This window comes from Sorex araneus, chromosome 2 (assembly GCF_027595985.1).
Source record: "Sorex araneus isolate mSorAra2 chromosome 2, mSorAra2.pri, whole genome shotgun sequence".
Lineage (NCBI taxonomy): Eukaryota > Metazoa > Chordata > Mammalia > Eulipotyphla > Soricidae > Sorex > Sorex araneus.
Window position 1 is genome coordinate 60,226,654 of NC_073303.1, and position 21,506 is coordinate 60,248,159.

The 21,506-nt window shown below is 42.8% G+C and overlaps 1 protein-coding gene across 1 annotated transcript; it reads right to left on the reverse strand.

The window, feature by feature from the left end:
- Positions 1-216: 216 nt before the first annotated feature.
- Positions 217-21,506, reverse strand: OTUD6B (OTU deubiquitinase 6B). Its single transcript, XM_004602352.3, has 7 exons — positions 21,316-21,506; positions 20,602-20,759; positions 18,168-18,248; positions 12,677-12,989; positions 10,870-10,931; positions 5,799-5,905; positions 217-3,450 (listed from the first exon to the last, which is right to left on the reverse strand). Exons 1-7 carry the CDS (start codon positions 21,395-21,397, stop codon positions 3,366-3,368), a joined length of 888 nt encoding a protein of 295 aa, XP_004602409.2. The 5' UTR covers positions 21,398-21,506; the 3' UTR covers positions 217-3,365.

The following is a 21,506-nucleotide window of genomic DNA, read 5'->3' on the forward strand; positions in this document are numbered from 1 at the left end:
GACAGTGCTACAGTGGAGTGGTCTCTTGGGAGCATAACGCTATCTATGTTCACCTATTTTTTTTCAGATCTCAGAGGCAGGAAATCTGTTATTGTCTTATTCTCAATTATTTGAGGACAAAATATGGGACGGATGAAATTTTCAAAAAAATAAGTTTTTATCTATGTCTAAACAATTCTACATTGTTAAAGAATAACAATCTGAACAAACAAGCACTGATTTCATCAATTTTGTTTTAATCTTTTGGCAAATATCAGATATGAGCAAAGCTATATTGCTTACTACAAGTCACATACACATTCCTTTTGCTTTAACAGGTTGTAAACATATTTAAATGGCTAAAATTAATGTCATATTCCAGAACTCTGACAAATAGTTTCTGAGTTAGGGAAAAAGAAAGCTTATAAAACTTTCATTAGGCCATCAACAGAAATACTAAATTAGAACAGACTGCTTTAAAATAACATCTGCCATTTTTTAAAAGACCTCAAAATTAAGAGCTAGCTAAAATGATTTTTATCTGATGTTTCATGAAAGAACAGAAGCTGATCACATAAACTTCCTAACTATAATGATCACTTAAAAATAAAAAGTAATAAAAAAGTTTTAAAACCTATAATCACAAAATCCCACTCAGCCTGTTAGGGGATAAAAATAATAATAATAATAATAATAAACAGCTACCAATAAATTATTTTAGAATATTTTAAACATAGATGGAATTTATAATAACTAAGTTTCACAATATACTGCCTTACTACTTACTGTTGATCATTTAGCCTTGAGGTAAGTTTACTTCAAAATAATGCCAAAATAATGCCAACGTGTTGGTTAGTATTTCATAATTTCATTCTTTTATAAAAATCAAACCACTTCCCTCCCCGAACCCTCCAAAAAAAAGTGAGATTATGGATCTAAAAAGAGACAAAGTTAGTAATATATTTTGCCTACAGGAAAACGGATTTTGATCTTTTGCTTTGTTTCTGGGCGACACCTGGCTCTGTGCTCAGTGGTCCCTGGCGGGGCGTGGGTCTAAAGACTAGAATGTTGAAGAATCAAGCCAAGTACCTGCTGAACTGGAACTGAGGTCCACGTTTGGGTCTCTGGCGTTAGGGCACCTTCAGTGCAGTACTAGCTCTCGACTAGTTCCCCACACCGCTCTCTGCTAGGTCCATGGCAAAAACATTCCCCCATCTTCAACAGATTAAACTCAATCTTTGCTTACAAAAATTAGCTGCATTTCTTGGGGCCAGAGGGACAGCACGGCAGGCAGGGCGCTTGCCCTGCGTGCGGGTGACCTGGGCTCAATCCTCAGCATCCCGTAAGGTCCCTGAGCCCCCCGAGGCGTGACCCTAGAGCGTAGAGCCAGGGGTAAGCCCTGAGCATCACTGGATGTCATCCAAAAGCCAAACCAAAGCAAAAAACCAAATCCCCAAATGAACTGCATTTCAGGGAATAAAACTTCAAGTATGACAAACTTCATATAGTTATTTATATTTCTGACTTGGAAAGAAAAATCTCAAACTGAAAGATCTCGTTTTCATAACACTTCCTACTCACTCAACAGACTGAGTGCTTCGCAGTGGGAATAAGATCTGACAAATTCTCTCAGGACCAAGAGAGCCAGACTCAGTGCCGAGCCTGATATGAGCAGAGAGCCAGGTATGACCCAAAACAACAACAAAAAGCCTTCCTTAGAGAATAAATTGTCATCTGTACATGGGCAGTATCTTGGAAGAATACTGGTAGGGGTAACCTGAAATCTGAGCTCAATAAAACATTCATGCTAATAATAAAACACACATGCTAATAAAAAAAAAAAAACTACCGTATACTGAGTTTCACAATGGTCTTAGCTCCCAGACATCTAGCTTTCAACTATACTCATACATGCAACAGAACAATTCCCAAATACCTAAATTACAGGAAAGAGGGCATTAAGAAAATAACAAATAACATCCTTCTAATCCTAGAAAAAAATTCTAAAACAGAAGGTGAGAGAAAGGATAGAAACAGAGGAAGAATTTGAAGTGAATCTGGCCAGGAACCGTTTTCCATCACTACTTCTTCAACCTGTACGAATCACAGGCTAAGACAGACATCAACCGTCTTAATGGAAAAGTTGCGATGGAAGCAAAGTGGCCGAGAAGCGTTAGAGAAAACACAAGCATACCGGAAAACTTGTAAGGATAGTCAAGAAAATTTTTCCAGTCTTAAGTTTAAGAAACCATGAAGGAGGCTGGATAGCAGAGCAGGGATGCCTTGTATGTGGCTGACCTGGGTTGGACTTCAGCAACCCACAGGGCCTCCGAGCCTGCCAGGAGTGATCCCTGAGCATAAAGCCAGGAGTATCACTGTATCACTGTCATCCCATTGCTCATCGATTTGCTCAAGTGGGCACCAGTAACGTCTCCATCGTGAGACTTGTTACTGTTTTTGGCATATCAAATATGCCACGGGGAGTTTGCCAGGCTCTGCTGTACTCTCAGTAGCTTGCTGGGCTCTCTGAGAGGGACAGAGGAACAGAACCTGGTTCAACATCGTGCAAGGCAAAGGCCCTATCTGCTGTGCTATCGCTCCCTCCAGTCAAAAGCCAGGAGTAAGCCCCAAAAACCAAAAACAGAAAAGGAAAAAAAAAAAAGCAAGTAATAACAAAGGAATTACAAAGATAGTAATCTATTGGGTCTTTTTAAAAATTACACACAAAGAATAATGTGAAATTCCTTAGAGGCTTAAATCAGACAAGGAAGACCCATTTGCCTTTCAATAAGTCTTTTTAAAAAATCTAACAGCTGATCCCATCTGAATATTTAAAATTCTAACCTATTGAAGCAAGTTTCTAAACTGTAATTCAATGGAGTTATTTTAAAAGCTTCAGGCCTTTAATCCTGTCAATACTAAGGAAATTGTAATCAAGTTCCTTTTCTAAGCATTAATTAAATTTGCCATCACTATAACATTATTGCAATGATAAAGAGACTGAGTCATTTTATTTCTTAAAAAAAAATTATATTGGTCACGGAAAGTAATGAGAAGGAAAAGACATTTCAACTTTATTTTAATACAGAACAAAATGATCAGAAACTTATACTGATTAAAAAAAGAAAATCATTGAATTAAGGTACCATCTTGGTTTATGAAGGACATTCACCACAAAGGACTGGAAAAGTTTTTTTTTAAATATCACTAAAGGACACTTTAGAGTTTTTCTGACATATTTTTTTAAAAACCTGTTAGCAAGTGTTGCCATAAAATTGATTTAAGGTAGTTCCACTTTTCAGTAACGTTTTCCAATAATCCAGCCTTGGTGTGAAGGCTCCCATCAGCACACTGTGCTAAAACATAATCGTGCAACAGTTTCCAAACTAGCTGCAACTCTCAGTAGCTGTGCTCACCAGCCGTGTAACAGAATTGTAATGTTCTCCTAGGCCATATGCATGCCTCATGTATCTGAAACGAAAAAAAGGAGAAATGATGATTGTAATTCACAGGATCTAGATGTTTATTAGACGTATAAAACCCAGTGCTCTGAATGAATCAACATTCAGTAGACAACGTGGACATCTTAGAACTTCAACTCCGTTTGAGAAGCATCAGGGATCAGGAAAAATTGACGGAGTAACTATGTCAGCAGAGTGGTGAGGCAGGTAAGTCATCACGGGAGGGGAAAAAGGAAAAACCGACTGCTTACAAAGCACGTTTAGAGTTTAGTGAAAAACTCTACTGTCATCCCGTTGCTCATCAATTTGCTCAAGCGGGAACCAGTAACGTCTCCATCGTGAGACTTGTTGTTACTGGTTTTGGCATATCGAATATGCCACGGGTAGCTTGCCAGGCTCTGCCGTGTGGGCAGGATACTCTCGGTAGCTTGCCAGGCTTTCTGAGAGTGGCGGAGGAATCGAACCCAGGTCGGCTGCATGCAAGGCAAGCACCCACCCTCTGTGCTATCGCTCCAGCCCAAAAGGCAAAAGATATGAACAGATAATTCATAAAATAATACAAAGATATAATGACAACTCATGAATGAAAAAAAAGTTTATTAATTAATTAATGTTTGGTTTGGGGCCATAGCCAGCTGTGCTCAGGGCTTACTGATGGCAGTACTCAAGGGATCATATGGGGTGCCAGGGATAGAACCCAGGTCAACAGCATGCAAGGCAAATGCCCTTCCTGCTGCCTGCACTATTACTCTGACCCCTATAAAGATGACATTTAAATATGAACAAATGCTCAATCTCACACTGAGACAAGTAAATGGAATTTCCATAAAGGGTGCAAGATGTGGCTTCCGTAGTATAGAGCATAAGCCTTTCATGTGCTGGGCCCTGGGGTCAAACTCTGGCAAAGTGGTACTTCACCACCACCTTTTATTTTGCATAATGTACCTTATGTAACCCAAACTGGATTTCTATGATTTTTTTTTTAATCAGGAAAAAATATCCTTACAATAAAATAAAAAGAAACCCTAAGGAACAAATAAGCCACATGAAGATATTTTAATTTATTCAAAGTTTCAGCATCATTAATATCAAACAGGGAAAATAAACAAGCTAATTCTAAAACTTTGTGGCCTTGGGAAATTAGTTTGTTCTTCCGGGGCTAGAGTGATAGTACAGCAGGCAGAGAGCTTGTCTCGCATGTGGCTTTGACCCCCAGCATCCCAGATGGTCTTTGAAGCCCCAACAGGAAAAATCCCTGAGCACAGATCCTGGAGTGAGCCCCGAGCACTGCTGGGTGTGGTCCAAAAATCAAAAATCACTTTATTCTTAAGCACGAGAATAACTAGATGCTTAAAATTATGCATCACATATTCTGACAAGCAAATTCTATAATCTGCCTACAACATAATCATAATTTTATACAGTTATGGATCAATTTTCTATTAATCATCCTATACAACGTTAAAATTCTTTGTCATGGTGGTAAGATTGGTGTTGGAATACTGAATGCCTATAATAAATCCACATGAACAAGTCTGCAAACCAGTGTTAATATAAAATGTAGGGGGGAAAATTCACATAAGCAGGCCTTACCTTTTTTATGTAAACCCCAAAATATATTACCACAGAATTTTTTAAAATTTCATTAATGACAGGTAAGACATGATTATCATGAGACCCAACTATAAAATAAATTTAATGCAATATATTTTAGATTCCAGAGTTAAAAACTTACTTATGTAAAGGAGAAGCACTTTATTATACTGTATTAAAGGGTTTTACTTTCCTTGTTTACAGCGGGTAGGGCATTTGCCTTACATGCGGCCGACCTGAGTTCGATTCCTCCGTCCCTCTTGGAGAGCCTGGAAAGCTACCGAGAGTATCCCGCTCACACAGCAGAGCCTGGCAAGCTACCCGTGGTGTATTCACTATGCCAAAAACAGTAACAAGTCTCACAATGGAGACGTTACTGGTGCCCGCTCGAGCAAATCGATGAACAACGGGATGGCAGTGATACAGTGCAACAGGGGTTAAAATCATATAACAATAACAAATTGGCTCTTACTGATTTATTTTCTGATCATTCTATATTCCAATTCTCAAAGTTTTGTTGGAACAAGAAACATCAAGTAAATCTGTCACGTGCCTAAAGAGGCAGGTTGGGGATGGGAGGGAAGATGGGGACAATGGCCGAGGGAAGGTCACACGGCTGGTGTTGGAGCACCCAATACCTGAAATGACTGCATAATGAGTGGCTTTGTAAATCACGATTTTTTCAATAAAAATAATTTTTGATTAATTAAAACTTCTTTGTCTTAATGATGAAAAACCTAGTGGTAGAAATTTCTAGGTACTTACACAAGCATCAATGGCTTTTTGGTATATTCTTCACCAACCACAATCGGGGGAGAATCAGCCTGTATTATCTCAATCGGCGTTTGTAAAATATGAGACAGCGCTCTTAGCTGTAAGAAAGAAAATGTATTAGCCAAGAAAACAATAAGACCTAAATAAAAAAAAAAGCAGGCCTATGTGACTCCAGTCCCAAACTCCTAGGGCACCCATGAGAAGGACAAGAGACCAGAGCAGAAATCACAGACCACGAGGCCTTCTTAGCGCTCTGTGGAATACGCAAACGAATACAATATCTATGAAACTGAGCGGACAATATTCAAACCCTGGCAGTACCTCAGCTTTGGGGAGCGATCAGCACCCTGTGCCAGGGGATGGAGACCCAGCTTGGCTTCGTGACCAGTGGACACCAGGCCAGGGTGCCCCAAAATAGAAGACACAGGAGCACTAGCAGCAATCAGGGAGGGAGGAGGGGGAGTGCCGACAGAGGAACTGAGGTGTCACAGGAGGACAAATTAATTACCCGTCTGTTCACTACAAAAAGGTCAACTTCCAGGGGAGCTGCTGAGTGACTGATTTCATTCTGAAAGGGGGGCAATAGGCCAAATGAATTTGGGAACCAGCTGACTTCTGAATGCACTTGAAATTTCCCATCCTAAGGAGTTTTTAAAATAGTATTGGTTAGCAACAAGATTGTCTCCAGCACAACTGAGAAGGGGGAGGGAGGAAAGAAGAAAGAAAGGGCGCAAGGCAAAAGAGGAAGCCTGTTTTTCACGAGTTTTTAAGCTGTTTGCAATGCAGGGCTTCTTGAAATTTTTTTCTATTCATGACACCTTTCCCCGCTACCTCTGAGAAATTTTTTAAGTGACCGAGACATATAAAATAGGTGTATAAATTAAACACTGACCAAGAATAAATCATAAATATTAAAACAAAAATTTTCAGGACCCCCCACATTCAGCAAAACCAGTTTCAGGAACTAGGTTCTAGGGACCCAAAGAGATACCAGTTGGGGAAGGTGCTTGCTTGCCTTGCACGCTGCAGACCCAAGTTCAATTCCTGACACTCCATATGGTTCCTGAGCCCCTCCAAAAGTGATTCCTGAGAACAGAGCCAGGAGTAAACTCTGAGCACCGCCAGTGTGGCCCCAAAACAAACAAACAAACCAAGGAACCAAGAAGCTATGTTCTAATGTCTAGTTAATGATGAAAACCACTGCTGTCATTTAAGACTGATTACAGACAGAATATTTGTATATTCTTATATATACACACGCGCACACACACACACACACACACACACACACAATATATATCCCCACTATATATAGGGAATTTGCTTTTTCAAGAAATTTTCATTTGATAAATATGCAAATTTTAATGGCATACTCAAGGTGGGGTTAGGAATATGGCCCTGTAGAAAGGGAATCATCACGTAAAATGTCACATGTGTCCAGGTGGTGCCTGATAACCTAGATGACCTGGACCTGACCCAGAGAGAATCATCTCAGCAGCCTCTTCCTTGCTCTCACGACCCACATTCTTGGAAAACAGTAAGGAAAGGCTCCCGACTCGCCCTCTGTTCCAAAGGCATAAAAGGGCAAAGGCTTCTGCCTTTCTCTGCAATCCTTCCTCAGGAAGGACCACCCTCCTGCCCCCCACACACCCATAATCTGGGGGCTTTCTGCATTTCTGTCCCGTCCAAATCCTTTCTGAGTTCGGCCACTTGCTCTCCAGTCCCCAGCTCTCAATGACGACCACCACCTGAGCACCAGCGAGGACAATCCCGTGTTGTAGAAACACGGCTCAAGGCTAAACAACGTTTTGGGGGGACTTACTATGTATGCTCACTTAATTCCCTCGAGCCTCATAAGAATCTTAAGTGTAATCTACTCTTCTGCTTCTTCTCAGACCGAAAATCTGAGGATGAATAAAGCCAAATGCCTACCTGACATCAAACACGTCAAACACGAGGCAAGAAAATGACCTCAGCTGAGGAAGTCTGAATCTTCAACCCACATTCCCCCCCAAATCAGTCCGTTTACCAGTCTCCGAGCTTAGGTGACCGTGTATCACATCACATCACATCACATCACATCACGAATGACCTTATCTATAAGCACAGTCACTCCTGAAGTGCTTGCCCTCTCACACCTGGTCCTCTGGGGATATTTTGATTTTTCTGCTTTTTGCAGGGCTAGCACTTGAACCCAGGACGTCAGGTGCAAGGCACACCCACTGCCACTGAGCTACATCCCTGGTTTTTAACAAACGTGAATTCCCTTAGGGGCTGAGAGATTGTTCCACAGGCTGAACACAGGCTTTCTATCCCTGGCACTGCATGGCTGCCCGGGCACCGCCAGACGGGGTACAAAGAAATGGGGGGGTGAGGGGGTAATAAGTTACTGTAGGGGAGGCCAGGCACACAGGTCTGTAGAAAAGCACTAGGTTTGCATGTATAGCGCTTACATGTTCAATCCCCAGCACTGAAAAGAAAATTAAAAATTATTTTTTAAGTTACTTCAGGAATACATAAGCAAGTCGCGCACTGCTTTAATTTAATATAATCCCACACACTGTACCACACTGTGCTACCTTCAGGCACTTTATAGGCAAAAACAATGTCTATAAATTTATTTGGTTTGGGGAGCACAGTCAGCTGTACTCAGCTCAGAGCTTAAGCCTGGCTCCACGGTCAGAAATCACTCCTGGTGCTGCCCAGGATTCACCCGGGGCTGGGTGTGTGCAAGGCAAGTGCCCAACCAGCTGCACTACCTCTTCAGCCCAATATAATGTATTTTAAAAGCATGCAATGGAGGGTCTGGAACAAATTCTAGAAAGCTTAACATCTCTTCTAAGTTTTCATAAATCACATGAAGATTTTTCTTTTTAAGAATTCAATTAGCCCACAAAAGCTGCAACTCTCAACTCTTTGAATTTTAAATGAATTCAAAGATCAACAACTAAGGAGTAAATGTCCAACTTTAAATGGGTTTCCTTAATTAAAAAAAAACAACACCTCAACTAGTTCTCTAATATGTGATTCCTATAAGAAGTTTAAGCAACTTTAATTATATGGTCCCAAAGTCACTATGAAAATTACTTCGAGTTTCAGAGACACAAGTAGAAGCGTATGTAAGGAATGGACACAGTTCCCTCTGGTGGCGCAGAGAGTACAAATACAGAGACGCTAAGAAACACGCGCTTAGAAGCACTGGTGGCAAACCTCTGAACAAAGCGCTCTCGAAGTGATGGACAAGAGAGCCACGACAAGAATCAGCATCATCTTGGACTCATCCACCCGGTCCTCCTCTTACCAACCTCCATCTCTGAGTCTTGGGCTCCCGGCCTTAGCTACTGCCCACACCCTCGGGTTCAGGCGCTTATGACCGTCACTCAGTAGTGAAGAAGCTCAGACACGGGGGTGTGTGAACTTCCCCAGGATCATGAAAAGGCCAAGAGGAAGGAAAAGACAGAACCCAAAACTCAGCTTGCTCTTATCCCCAACTTCCCAATCCGTCAGGCTACTTGCAACAGAGGCACCACTTAGGAGTTTTAGAGGAAATAGAGCCATCAGGATGAAACATCACTAGAGCGTTAAAAAAAAAAAACCTGGTAGGGGCTGGAGTGATAGCACAGCGGGTAGGGCGTTTGCCTTGCACGCGGCTGACCCGGGTTCGATCCCCGGCATCCCATATGGTCCCCCAAGCACCGCCAGGAGTAATTCCTGAGTGCAAAGCCAGGAATAACCCCTGAGCATCGCTGGGTGTGACCCAAAAAGCAAAAAAAAAAAAAAAAAAAAAAAAACCCTGGCTCGGGGCTGGAGAGATAGCACAGCGGTAGGGCGTTTGCCTTGCACGCGGCCGACCCGGGTTCTAATCCCAGCATCCCATATGGTCCCCTGAGCACCGCCAGGGATAATTCCTGAGTGAAGAGGCAGAAGTAACCCCTGTGCATCGCCGGGTGTGACCCAAAAAAAAAAAACCCCTGGCTCACTCCCTACCGCATTTCTGAACATCTCGTTTCCCAACACGTGAACTTTGGCGCATCCAACACTGCTTCCTAGTCCGTCCGAGACCAAACTGGGAACTGATGGCAACTGTAACAGACGCCCTTGGCAGGACGTGATGGGAAATTTCACGTAAAATATTATTTCCTGTCTTTGTGCTACACCTATGCCTGGAGGTTACAGTTGGTTCGGGTGAGCGGGGGATGGACTCGGGGTTGAGTGCCCACTCCCAGATGTGCTCAGGAGAACGCGAGGGGGCAGGGCTTAACCCCAGGCTCCTGCATGCACAGTGCGCTGGATTCGCTCTCCGAGACCCATTTTCTATTTTGGATAAACAGAGATCTTGCTCTTCCCACAGTGATGAAGGCAGGGAATTTTACTAGAGCAAAATGCTCGCCAGAACATGAAACGTCCAGAAAAATCAAATAGCTTTTCAGTAGCAGCATCAGAAATAAAATCACTGAGGCAAAGGTTTGCCACCACAGATCAAGTGCTCTGCTATTAAAAAATACTGTTGGGACTGAAGCGATAGCACAGCGGGTAGGGCGTTTGCCTTGCACACGGCCAACCCGGGTTGATTCCCAGCATCCCATACGGTCCCCTGAGCACCGACAGGAGTAACTCCTGATTGTAGAGCCAGGAGTAACCCCTGTGCATCGCCGGGTGTGACCCAAAAAGCAAAAAAAACCAAAACAAAACAAAAACAAAAACAAAAAAACAACCTGTTTCACCGCCCCAAAATACACACTTCAATCAAACACCTAAATTAACGCCCCACTCCAATGCCCTGTCAGAGGGAGTATATAGAGGGGGCCAGAGAGATAGCACGGCGGGGCAGGGCAATCGCCTTGCATGTGGCTGACCCAGGTATGATCCTCACCCCATAGGGTCCCCCAAGCCCACTGGAAATGAGCCCTGCTTCCCAAATAAGAAAAATCAAATACATTTTTTGTAAAATGTAATCATCAAAGAGAAACTGGAATCATCTCACAAATGTGTCCAAAACCTACAGGCGGGATTTAGAAATAGTCGAACGATTCGCAAACACCATGAATAATTACAGACTTACCTCCAGCTGACCTCCCCACGCAGCTGTGTTTACAATATCCTCACAGTACTTTCCAAACTCCTCTACAGAGAATAGATAAAACACATCACGACGTTTAATATTTTTCATAACTCATGTTACAAAAATCCCATTTGTAGCTCCCACAATCCCTGGCGACACTGGCCAATTTATGAACTCCCTCCTTCTGTAAGTGCTCTTTCCCTAATTTAATTCACTCTCCAGATCCAAATTTTAACTGTTTCAAACTTGAACATTTTCCAGGAGCAAAGCAATCCATTTCTACTTCCTTCCTTCAGCACAAGACTACGTAATGCCCAAAATACCACAAAGGAAAACTAGAACACAGAACACTATCCCTATAAAAGCAGGTTCCCTATAAAAATGAGCAAAGAGAATCATGGTGCAAGTAGCAGCGAGGGCCAGAGGGACAGCACCCTTTCCCCTAGGGTGCTGCAGCCAAGTCTAGTCTGATTCCCAAACAATCTATGACCCTGTGAACACTCCCAGGAGCTACTCCTGAGCACAGAGTTGGGAGTGGTCCCTGAGCACTACTGGGTATAGCCCAAAATGTAACAAAAAATAGTGCAGAGGACGGCCCTGGGCCACATCCACCAACGGTGCTGTGCCTGTCTGACATGTTTGAAGCTCAGGGTCCCCGAACCTCACGAAAAAGTACAAATAAGCTGATTCACTGTGACCAGCGGAAACATCAAAAAGTACCTCCACTTGTTATTTTGGAAGTATTGACTTTATTTATACCAGTGTCAATTTTAGGCAAAGAAGGTTTCCCAGATCAGCCCTTAGGAGGTGAAAGATCTAAGAACAGTCTAATAGCATATCTTGAGCATATACACTTTCACATAAAAAGTCAAAATTGGGAACAAATACCCTTCCTATATACATATATACATATGGAGCGATAGTATAGCGGTAAGGCATTCATCTTTCATGCGGTCGACCCGGGTTCGATTCCTTCGCCCCCCTCGGAGAGCCCGGCAAGCTACCGAGAGTATCGAGCCCGCACAGTAGAGCCTGGCAAGCTATCTGTGGCGTATTAGATATGCCAAAAACAGTAACAATAAGTCTCACAATGAGAGATGTTACTGGTGCCCGCTCGAACAAATCGATGAGCAATGGGATGACAATGACAGTGACAATGACAATACACACACACACACACACGTATATATGTCTCACGAAGTACTGGGGCAAAACAAGGATTCCTTTTCTACATCCATTTTCCAGTCAGGATTCGTTCAGTCTCTCATTATGGTCTCCGCTTCCAGAAATTAGTGAAAGCTTAACTCCTCCTATGTTTAGCTTTATGAAACATCAACTTGGGAACTTTTTTTTTTATAAAAGGACTGAATCCTATTTTAAATTCTATCTTACATAAAAATGTATTTTCACTACAAAACGGTTAAGTATTAAAACAAAATGTAATAGTATTTGCTAAAATTATAGAAAACCATTCACCAAGTCTAAAGTTCTCTTTACCGTTAAGGTCTGTGTGACTATTTCTTAGAATCTCAGTCGCAGAAAACACTTTATTTAGCAATACTCACCAGTTCAACAACAATGACAAGACACAGGACAGAAAATGAAACTAAGCCACAGACAGCACAGGGCTTAAGGAGCCCGCCTTGCATCCCACTGGCCTCGTGTTTCCTCCCAGACATCATGTATGGTCCCTGAGCACTGCTGGGGGTCACTCCTGAGCTCATACCAGGAATAGCCCCGAGCACAGCTGAACCCACCCCTACCTCCCTTCCCCACCCCAGCCCCGACGTCCCCCCAAACAACCTACCTGGAGTATACATGTCTCCCGTGTTGGGATTTGTTAAAAACGGCAGAAAGTCCTGCGCGTGGCTCTGCATGTACTCTGCAGTCTGGCTTCGCAAGGCGGCCACAGTCAGTGGGCACTCTTGTTCTTTCAGCTGATCTTCAATCGCTCGATACATACAGTGACCGTCAGACTGAATCTGTTTGATCTCCAATTGTCTAGAAGCTAGTATTTCTGCAAGCTTCTCACTTTCGATGTGTCTGGCTCCAGTTAAGTTTTCAATTTCAGCTTCTGCTATTCTCTCTTCCCGTTCCTTCTGCAAGGCAGCTTTTTTGTCCTGAGAGGTAGGAAAGTTGATTCATAAAAATTAGGACGAAGGGAAACTTATCAAGGAATTAAAACTCTTGCATTCTCAAAAACTTTTTGCCAGCTTTCCTCCTTCCTCCACAAACCCGATCATATTGATGACCTCGGGACTTGTAGAATGTTCTATTCTGTGAACTGCTTTAAAGGGGAAATAATCTTATCTGTGTGTGTATGATACCTAACTCTCCTGAAACTTCAAGTTTTTCTTTGATGTCTATTTGGAAGCAACATGTCACATTTCTCAAGATCTTAGTCATTTTCAAAAACAGAGTTGTCTTAGGCTTTAATAAACACATCAGGTAATATGTAATTCCGAGCTAATCTTAGCTTTTCAGTTTATTACTCTACATTAATATGCTAAATCACTGAGGAGACATTAATAAATATGCAAAAATCCTTAGGATGGGACAGGAACTCTACCTTCAATGAAAAATGTGTATGTAAGAAGACGCCCTCTGAATTAAAGCTAGTGAAAACAACCTTCTTTATAAAAATTTAAATATTACATACTTGAGTTCCCCTGAAGAATCACTATCAAGCTCAGTAATAGCTCCAAAGATCTGTTGTGATATTTTCAGTGCACTAAAATAAGGCCAACGAGATAGCATAGAGGGTAAGGCACTGGCCGTACAACCCAGGTTCAATCCCCAACACACCTGAGTCCTGCCAGAGTGATGCCTGAGCACAGAGCAGAGAATGAGCCCCAAGCACAAGTATTTGTGGCCCCCAAACCAAAATGTATATATATATGTGCATGTGTATATAGTGTCACAAAGCAAAGGATACATACAAAATAGTTAAAGGGCTTCTCTCTAGAGAGTAGGATTACAAAATAAGATTAAGTGTCTGTGTGTGTACACATGTAGATGCTTTCTTTCGTGTACGCTTCTATTTCTCTAATGGGAGCAGAAAAACTTGTATACTCAAGGGGAAAAGTGATTTTCAATTTAAGAGAACAAAAATAGTTAAACTGAAAGACAAAAAGAAAATAGTTAAACAAATTACCATAAAATACTTGTTGAACTGAAGAAAAGAACAGGAAAATAGAAAGCTTTTCATTTCCTAGCTCTTAACGCCTCCTTGGGGCAGAGGGAATGGGAAGGGAATTTTCAGTTTAACTTAATATCACATGTTGTAATATATGCCTATAACATGCCACGGCAGATGGACCTAAAATCATTTCTCAATTCCCTGAAGCAAAACCGTTATTATTTCCCCTAATAAAATGGCTTGTTAATTTATTTCTCCCGAGCCAGGACAGAGAAACATGAACCTATTTATTGAGCTGCATACCTACGTCTGTGGATGAGAGCTACATAAAATTCTTGAAACACAAGATGGCACTATTACTTTATAAAAGGCTGAAAAGCAACTTCAAAGGGGAGAAAGACAAGCAGCATCTTGGGGAGCATCTAACTCCAAAACCCTTGTTTCCCGCTTCTGAGGAAAGAGCACATAGAAAGCCTTTCAAAGCCGGACATCCGGCCAGAGCCAAGCACTGACCCGGCACAGCTGAGAGAGCTCCTTACCTTACCGGGAGCCACAGTGAACTCCGCTACTGTGATCGGGTACTAGTTACTGGGAGTGGCACTTCATACCGTCAGCAACATCACTCAAGGCTCTACAGTACCACCCCCATCATACCCTTTCCCTCCAGCCTGCTCTGCCTGAATATTAGGAAGCAAGTTTCCTATGCAGGCTGCTAGCGGAAAATCTACTGCATCTTTTCCCCAACCTGGAATGTATTTCCCTCCAACAGCATCGGGCTGGTTGGTTTCTAGAACCAAAGGACTGGACATAGAGTGGCACGAACGAAGTCCACTGGAAATATAGGCAGGATGAAAAATAATATATTAACTTATAAGCATGTATATTGTCAGTAAAACTGGAGCCATGTTGATCCACGCTGGTATAAAGCCATGACACCAAAGAAATTAAACCTCATTCCAACTCTTACATTTTATTTTTTTGGAAGCCAGTTCTGTTAAATTCTACCTTCACTTCTTTCCACCATATCAAAGAGCTTCCACTTAAGTTATATGAATTTAATTTAAAAGAAATTACAATGTTTTTCTAGATAAGAACATATTTTCTCTACAATACTGCAGAGAAATGCTAATATGTGAATGTTCATAAAGTTTGGACATGCTGGTAGCAGAGGCCAGCATGGTTCCTGATGACCGTATAAATTAGCTGGATTCCATCTGGCCAGTCAGCTTGGTTGGTTAGCGTGTGGAGCTGATAGTTTATTTCCTTTTCAATGGCTGTGTATTCAGCAAAAGAAGAAAGGTTTGAAACAGTCTGTCATCCAGTGCTTCATCCTATTTTCTGGCTTAATTTTCTTATGAGCTTTTACTGTTTTCTATTTTAGAATTCTATGACTGTAGTATTACTTTGGATACTATTTCCAGGGGGCGTTCTCTACCAAGCGTTAATGTCATTAACCATAAACAACACTAAAAGTTTTGAGTCTGGCTCAGAAAGGCAGTTATTGCACCTATGCCATCTCTTTCTCTTGTTGCCTAATTATCCAGGTAGAAATGAATCAATTTTGATAAACACAAGAAGGAGCTGAGTCCTTGTTCTCTCTATTTTTACTGGCCACTATGTCAATTCTTTTCACTACCTTAGTGTAGGATAACATAGCCTCAGGTAGTTTAGGTTTATTGGGTTCCTTCTATCACAGTGCCCCCATTCCCCTGTGTTTATTTGTAACTTCTTTCTTTGTGTTCTGTTGACTTGTAAATATTGCTTTTCTCTTGAGTCCTTTGCATAGTTTATTCAGAGCCATGTCCTTTTGTATGGGCATAGGAAGACTATAGCAAATGCTATGCTTTTGTAACCTGGGAGTCATCTGACTCTACATTTTCCTCCTGGGCATCTGTTCTACCTAAGCCTCAGCTGCCCTTACTTCCTAGCACCCCCAAAAGCACGTTGAGGGATGGGAAGGACCCAGGGCAAGCAGTGAGTTGTGTGCTACCCTGGCACTGAGATGGGCCTGGCCAAAGTGCCTAATGCTTAACTGTAAATAAGAGCTTAACCATGGACAAATGCAAAGTAATAACTAGATTAGGAATGATTAATCTGACCTGAGCTCTGCAGTCTGAGTCTGTGGCAAGATGTTCCCAGGAGAGCTGCCCTCAATGTACCTCTCACTGTGTCCACACAAAAATAACTAGTATTAAGATGTTAATGAGTGTTTGGATTAAGAAAGGAGATAAATACCTTAAGAGGCATTTTGCCTGCTGGCAGTCAGGAAGGGCTTTGGAATGCCCCTAGGTGAGGTTCCCTTTGAACCTGACAGCCCTCAGGAAGGGCTTTCTTATGCTGATTTTGCTACCTGGCTGTGTGTAGCCTAGAGGGCAAGGTGGAGAGAGACAAGGAGGGGGAGAGATTAGTGAAGGGGGATAGAGAGAAAAGAGGATGAGAGAGCGGGATGGAGGAGTAAGGAGCTAGGGAGGAAGAGTGCTGGGGGAGAGAGAGAAGAAAGGAGAAATGGGGAGCTCAGAAAGACTGGGACAGGGGCGTGGAGAGAATGGAATAAAGGGCAACTGAGCAATCAACCGGCTTGGTCCTAGGTTCCTCTGTCTGCCCCATGGCCTGGGCAGCTCTGGCTGGCCATGAGAGCCACCAGGACTCCCCCTACCTGCCCCCCCATCAGATTTTTTTCACACCTTAGTACATTTCTTCTACTTATTTTCAGTTTAATTTGCTCTTCTTAGTTTCTTAAGATGCAAGACCAAGTTACTACTCCAACATCTTTTTCTTAGAATTAAATTGGGGCTGGCAATGAAAGTTTGGGACAATAAATAAGACATGGCCGGGCGAGATGACTGGGTAGCAAGTATTTCTCTAGCCATTTCCCTCTCGGCCTAGAAAAATACAAACAATTTTTTTTTTTAACTTAATAAAGAATTAAATTGGGACTGGCAAGAAGAGTGTAGCAGGTAAATCTGGGCTTTCGGACCCAGGTTCAATTCCCAACACCACATCTGGTTCCCTGAGCCACAACACGAGTGAACCCTGAGCACAGCTGAGTGGCACAAAATCGAAACAGAATTCAATAGGCTACTAAGATGTATGGACTGGAGCGATAGCACAGCGGATAGGGCGTGTGCAAGGCAAATGCCCTATCCGGGTTCAATTCCTCCATCCCTCTCGGAGAGCCCGGCAAGCTATGGAGAGTATCTCGCCCACAAGGCAGAGCCTGGCAAGCTACCGGTGGTGTATTTGATATGCCAAAAACAGTAACAACAAATCTCACAATGGAGATGTTACTTGTCCCCGCTGGAGCAAATCGATGAACAGGACGACAGTGCTACAGTGCAGTGCTACCAAGATGTATAAGTTACTAAGTAGAGGCAATTTTAATAAATACCTTATTATGCTATTCCCAAGGAAACTTTGTCCTTTGTTTTTATCTATCCAAACTAGATGACAATTATAAAGCCTTCAAGCATGTTAAACAGTTAAACCATATAACCTCCAAGTTACCCTAAAAACTTAATTCACAATTATAACATGTATTCGAGAATAAAGTTGCATACAGGTTATGAGAAATATTTGACTATCCATCACTTACTCAATTTTCAAACAGAAAAACCACTGCTCTAAGACTAAAATTTGGGGACGGGAAATGGGACACACCCGGGGGTTCTCAAGGCTTACTCCTGAACCCGGTTTAGGGAGCCATAGGGGGTGCCAGAAATTTTACGCTGGTCAGCCACAGCGGGTAGGGGTTTGCCTTGCATGCGGCCAACCCAGGTTCGATTCTTCTGTCCCTCTGGGAGAGCCCGGCAAGCTACCAACAGTGCCCCGCCCACACAGCAGAGCCTGGCAAGCTACCCGTGGCGTATTTGAAATGCCAAAAATAGTAGCAAGTCTCACAGTGGAGACGTTACTGGTGCCCGCTCAAGCAAATCGATGAACAATGGGACGGCAGCGCTACTTCATAGAATATGCAGGTTAAATGAGATTTCCTACGATCTACACATTTTTCACAGTAACTGAAACACAGAAAATAAGTGCAAGTTCTTACGACAAGAAACTTTGCCATCACTTTGCTGTGCCCACTTTCTTCAGATACAATACCTAAACAGTACTACGCACACAGCCGGGACATAAACATTTGATGACTTGACTTTCGTACCCGTCTCTTCTGTGCTTTAGATATCCGAGGAGCATGATTCTCAAGAACCAAGTTTGAAATGTCAACAGCAACGGAATCTTCCTGGAGGAAACAAAAACCATTAAGAAGTTAATGAAAAATACTTTTTAAATTACTACTTAAAGCAGTAGATGATTATATTTCAGAAAATTACAAATATGTGTGCCCCTACAACTATGAGGGCAGGGGAGATAGTACGGGGCTTAACGTGAGCTCCGGGCCAAGGTCAACACGAGCACTGCCCCAACATTTGAGCAATCCTGAGCACAAAGCTGGGAGCAGCTCCCCTAAGTACGTTCTTGGGAGTATGGCTCAAACCCCTCTCTGCCAATATTTGAGTAACAGCCCTGGATACTGCAGTAGATGACATGCTTTGTTTGGGTTCTTTTTCTCAATTTTCAAAGCAGAATTTGTTAGATTCCCAAGGGGAAGAGAGAGAGAGGGCTGCCAACCCAGTGGTGCTCAGAGGTTACTCCTGGCTATGCACTTGGAACCCACTCCTGGTAGTGTTTAGGGCACCAGATGGGGTGTGAGGGATCAAACCTTGGTGGGCCAGATGCTTCCTACCCACTGTACTCTACCTCCAGCCCCTCGAGAACTTTCCTTACAGCTCTTCGAAGATAATGTTCATCCCCTTTGCTCCACTCTAGGAAAGCACAGTAATTAATCTAAGCATTTTCTGTAACTGCAACTCAACAGCCCAACTACCCTTCCCTTTCCAACACTGCCAGGACTTATGGAAGATTATGAAAGATATAAAAGCCTATGTTGATGATTCAGCTCATGATTAACTTCCTACCTGCCAATGAGGTAGCAGGGATCTTTCTGGATATTAATCAGGCAAAAATTACCAGCACATGTAACAACTTGAGCTTTTCAATCCTTCCCCACTGATAAAATCCAATGTGATTACTGTTGTGGGTGAAACCAGTCTTAATCAAATGTGTACTAGATGTTTGTTTACTATAAATGATGACAGACATTTAACTATTGGGATTATTAGATAGTATTCTATTAGTGTAACTATCAGCTAACAAAATTGTGGAAATGACACATAGAACATATCAGGGTCTAAAATAACAAATCCAGTAATAATGATCAAAATATCAAAATCAGATTAAGACCTCAAGGAGTGGTTAGTTACTTAAGTGTTTTGTGAAATTAGAATTAGGTGAGTAAAATGAACTTTCGGGGCTGGAGCAATAGCACAGCGGGTAGGGTGTTTGCTTTGCACTCGGGTCGACACGGGTTCGATTCCCAGCATCCCATATGGTCCCCTGAGCACCGCTAGGAGTAATTCCTGAGTGCAGAGCCAGGAGTAACCCCTGTGTATCACCGGGTGTGACCCAAAAAGCAAAAAACAAAACAAAACAAAACAAACATAAGAACTTTCTAAGCACCAAAATTAGAGTGAGATTCTGGAGTCTATGATTGTTATCTAAAATCTCGCCAATAAACTACCATGCTATACAACATTGCATCGTGATTCAGTATCTACAGAGCTCTGATTTTTAATTTTGGCATTGGATTTTAATAGCTATCAGGGAGCTAGGACAGACCCCAATAGCTATCAGGAACCCAGAACAAAACTTTTAATCTGTGACTGTTTTACTTACTTCATTAATGTCTCTCTGTGTGACTACAGGAATTGTCTGAGGTAACTCATATAATATGTTAAAGTGCTTGACCCAAAACACATATTAGCTGTACTGGTAAAATAGTTAAAGTGACAGCATGTTCCAATTTGCCCAGGAAACATCAGTAAATTTCTTTCATTACAACTTGTTCACAAAGCACTTTTATAACTTAAAACTGGAACAGTACACTTAATTATTGAAAACCCTTGTGTTAAAAGAAGCATTTGTATTTTATATGGAGAAATTTATGCCCAGTAAGTTTATAAATTTATTCATGTTCCAATCCTAGGTATTTTATGGCAATTCTAGGTCTCGAAGTCTGGTCTTTGACTGTAGTTAGCTTTCCTATTGTTTCTGCACTCTATAAAATTACTTTTGGGACAAGTAAATAATGAAATCTACTTGTTTGCTGATCTCCCTTACAAAAAGCATGCAAACCATGTAATCATGTAAACCTAGTCACTAAATTTTTGTTCTGTTTTGTTTGGGATCATGTTCTGTGATGCTCAGGGCTTACTTCCGGCTGAGTCCAGGGCCCATTCCTGGGGGGATCTAGGGACCATAAGATATACGGGGGAACAAACCTGGGTGAGAGCTTGCAAGGCAGGCACCCTACCTGCTGAAGCACTCCAGCCCCATTATCACCCAAATCATTAATGCAAACCGATGCATATGCAAATTAAGCGATCATTTCCCTCCAGTTTTATAACTTCCTATAATAAGCAGTTCACAAATGGACAACGGCTGACAAATGCTATAGGCAAAAGCACTTCCACTACCTTACTCTCCTTCTCCTTAGATGCCATCTTCAATTGCTCCAGCTCCTCCTTATGCTTCTGCTCCATCTCTGCTTCCAGCTTGGCAACATCTTCAGTGAGCTGCTTCCTCCTCTTTTTGTCATTCTTGGGAACGGCGTTCTTCATACCCTGAATTCTGGCTGGAAAAACACCAAATTCATGAAGTCAAAACTCCAAGGTTTAAGAAAAAAAAAAGGGGGGGAACTATAAGGGGAAGGGGGAGAAGGTGGCAGAGAGGAACACGTGATTGTGAGAGAGCTGGCGTCATTCTAGAGATCTGGGTCCTCACTGCAGATGAGAGTCCAGCTGCAGCTGAGACCCCTACAATGCACATAAGCACAAACCAATCCGGAGTTTAGTTTCGGGGCGGGGGGTGAGGAGGCAAAAGCAAAATGCAAGCTGGAAATGACGTGCCTTGAGAATTCTTTCTGAGCCTCGGGGAGGTATTTTGAAAACACCACCAGGCAGGTCACTAGGGTGGGGGTGGGAAAGAAAGGCTGGGCGACGTTCTCCTCAAACTCGAGGCGTCTCCGAAGGCGATGAAGGGGCGCCGGGAGGGATGGGAGGGCCCCTGGGCGAAGGCAGAGAGTCCAGGCAGGTCCCGATTCATAGCTGCAGACTGCCCAGGGCACTGCCCGCCTGGCGCCCCTGCCCAGATCCAGGATGACCCTCAATCCCCTGGGCTCCCCCCATCACCTTGCAACTCCTTCTTCTCCTTCCGGTGCCTCCTCACCAGCTGCTCCTCCTCATCCAGCTCCTCGCTCACGATCGCCTCCATGTTGCCCACGCAGCCGGCTGTCCACGCGCCGGGAGCAACCTGCAGCCCCGGCGAGCCGGCACCTTCCACCCCTCAACTCTCACCCGCCGCGCCATTGGCTGACGCGCCG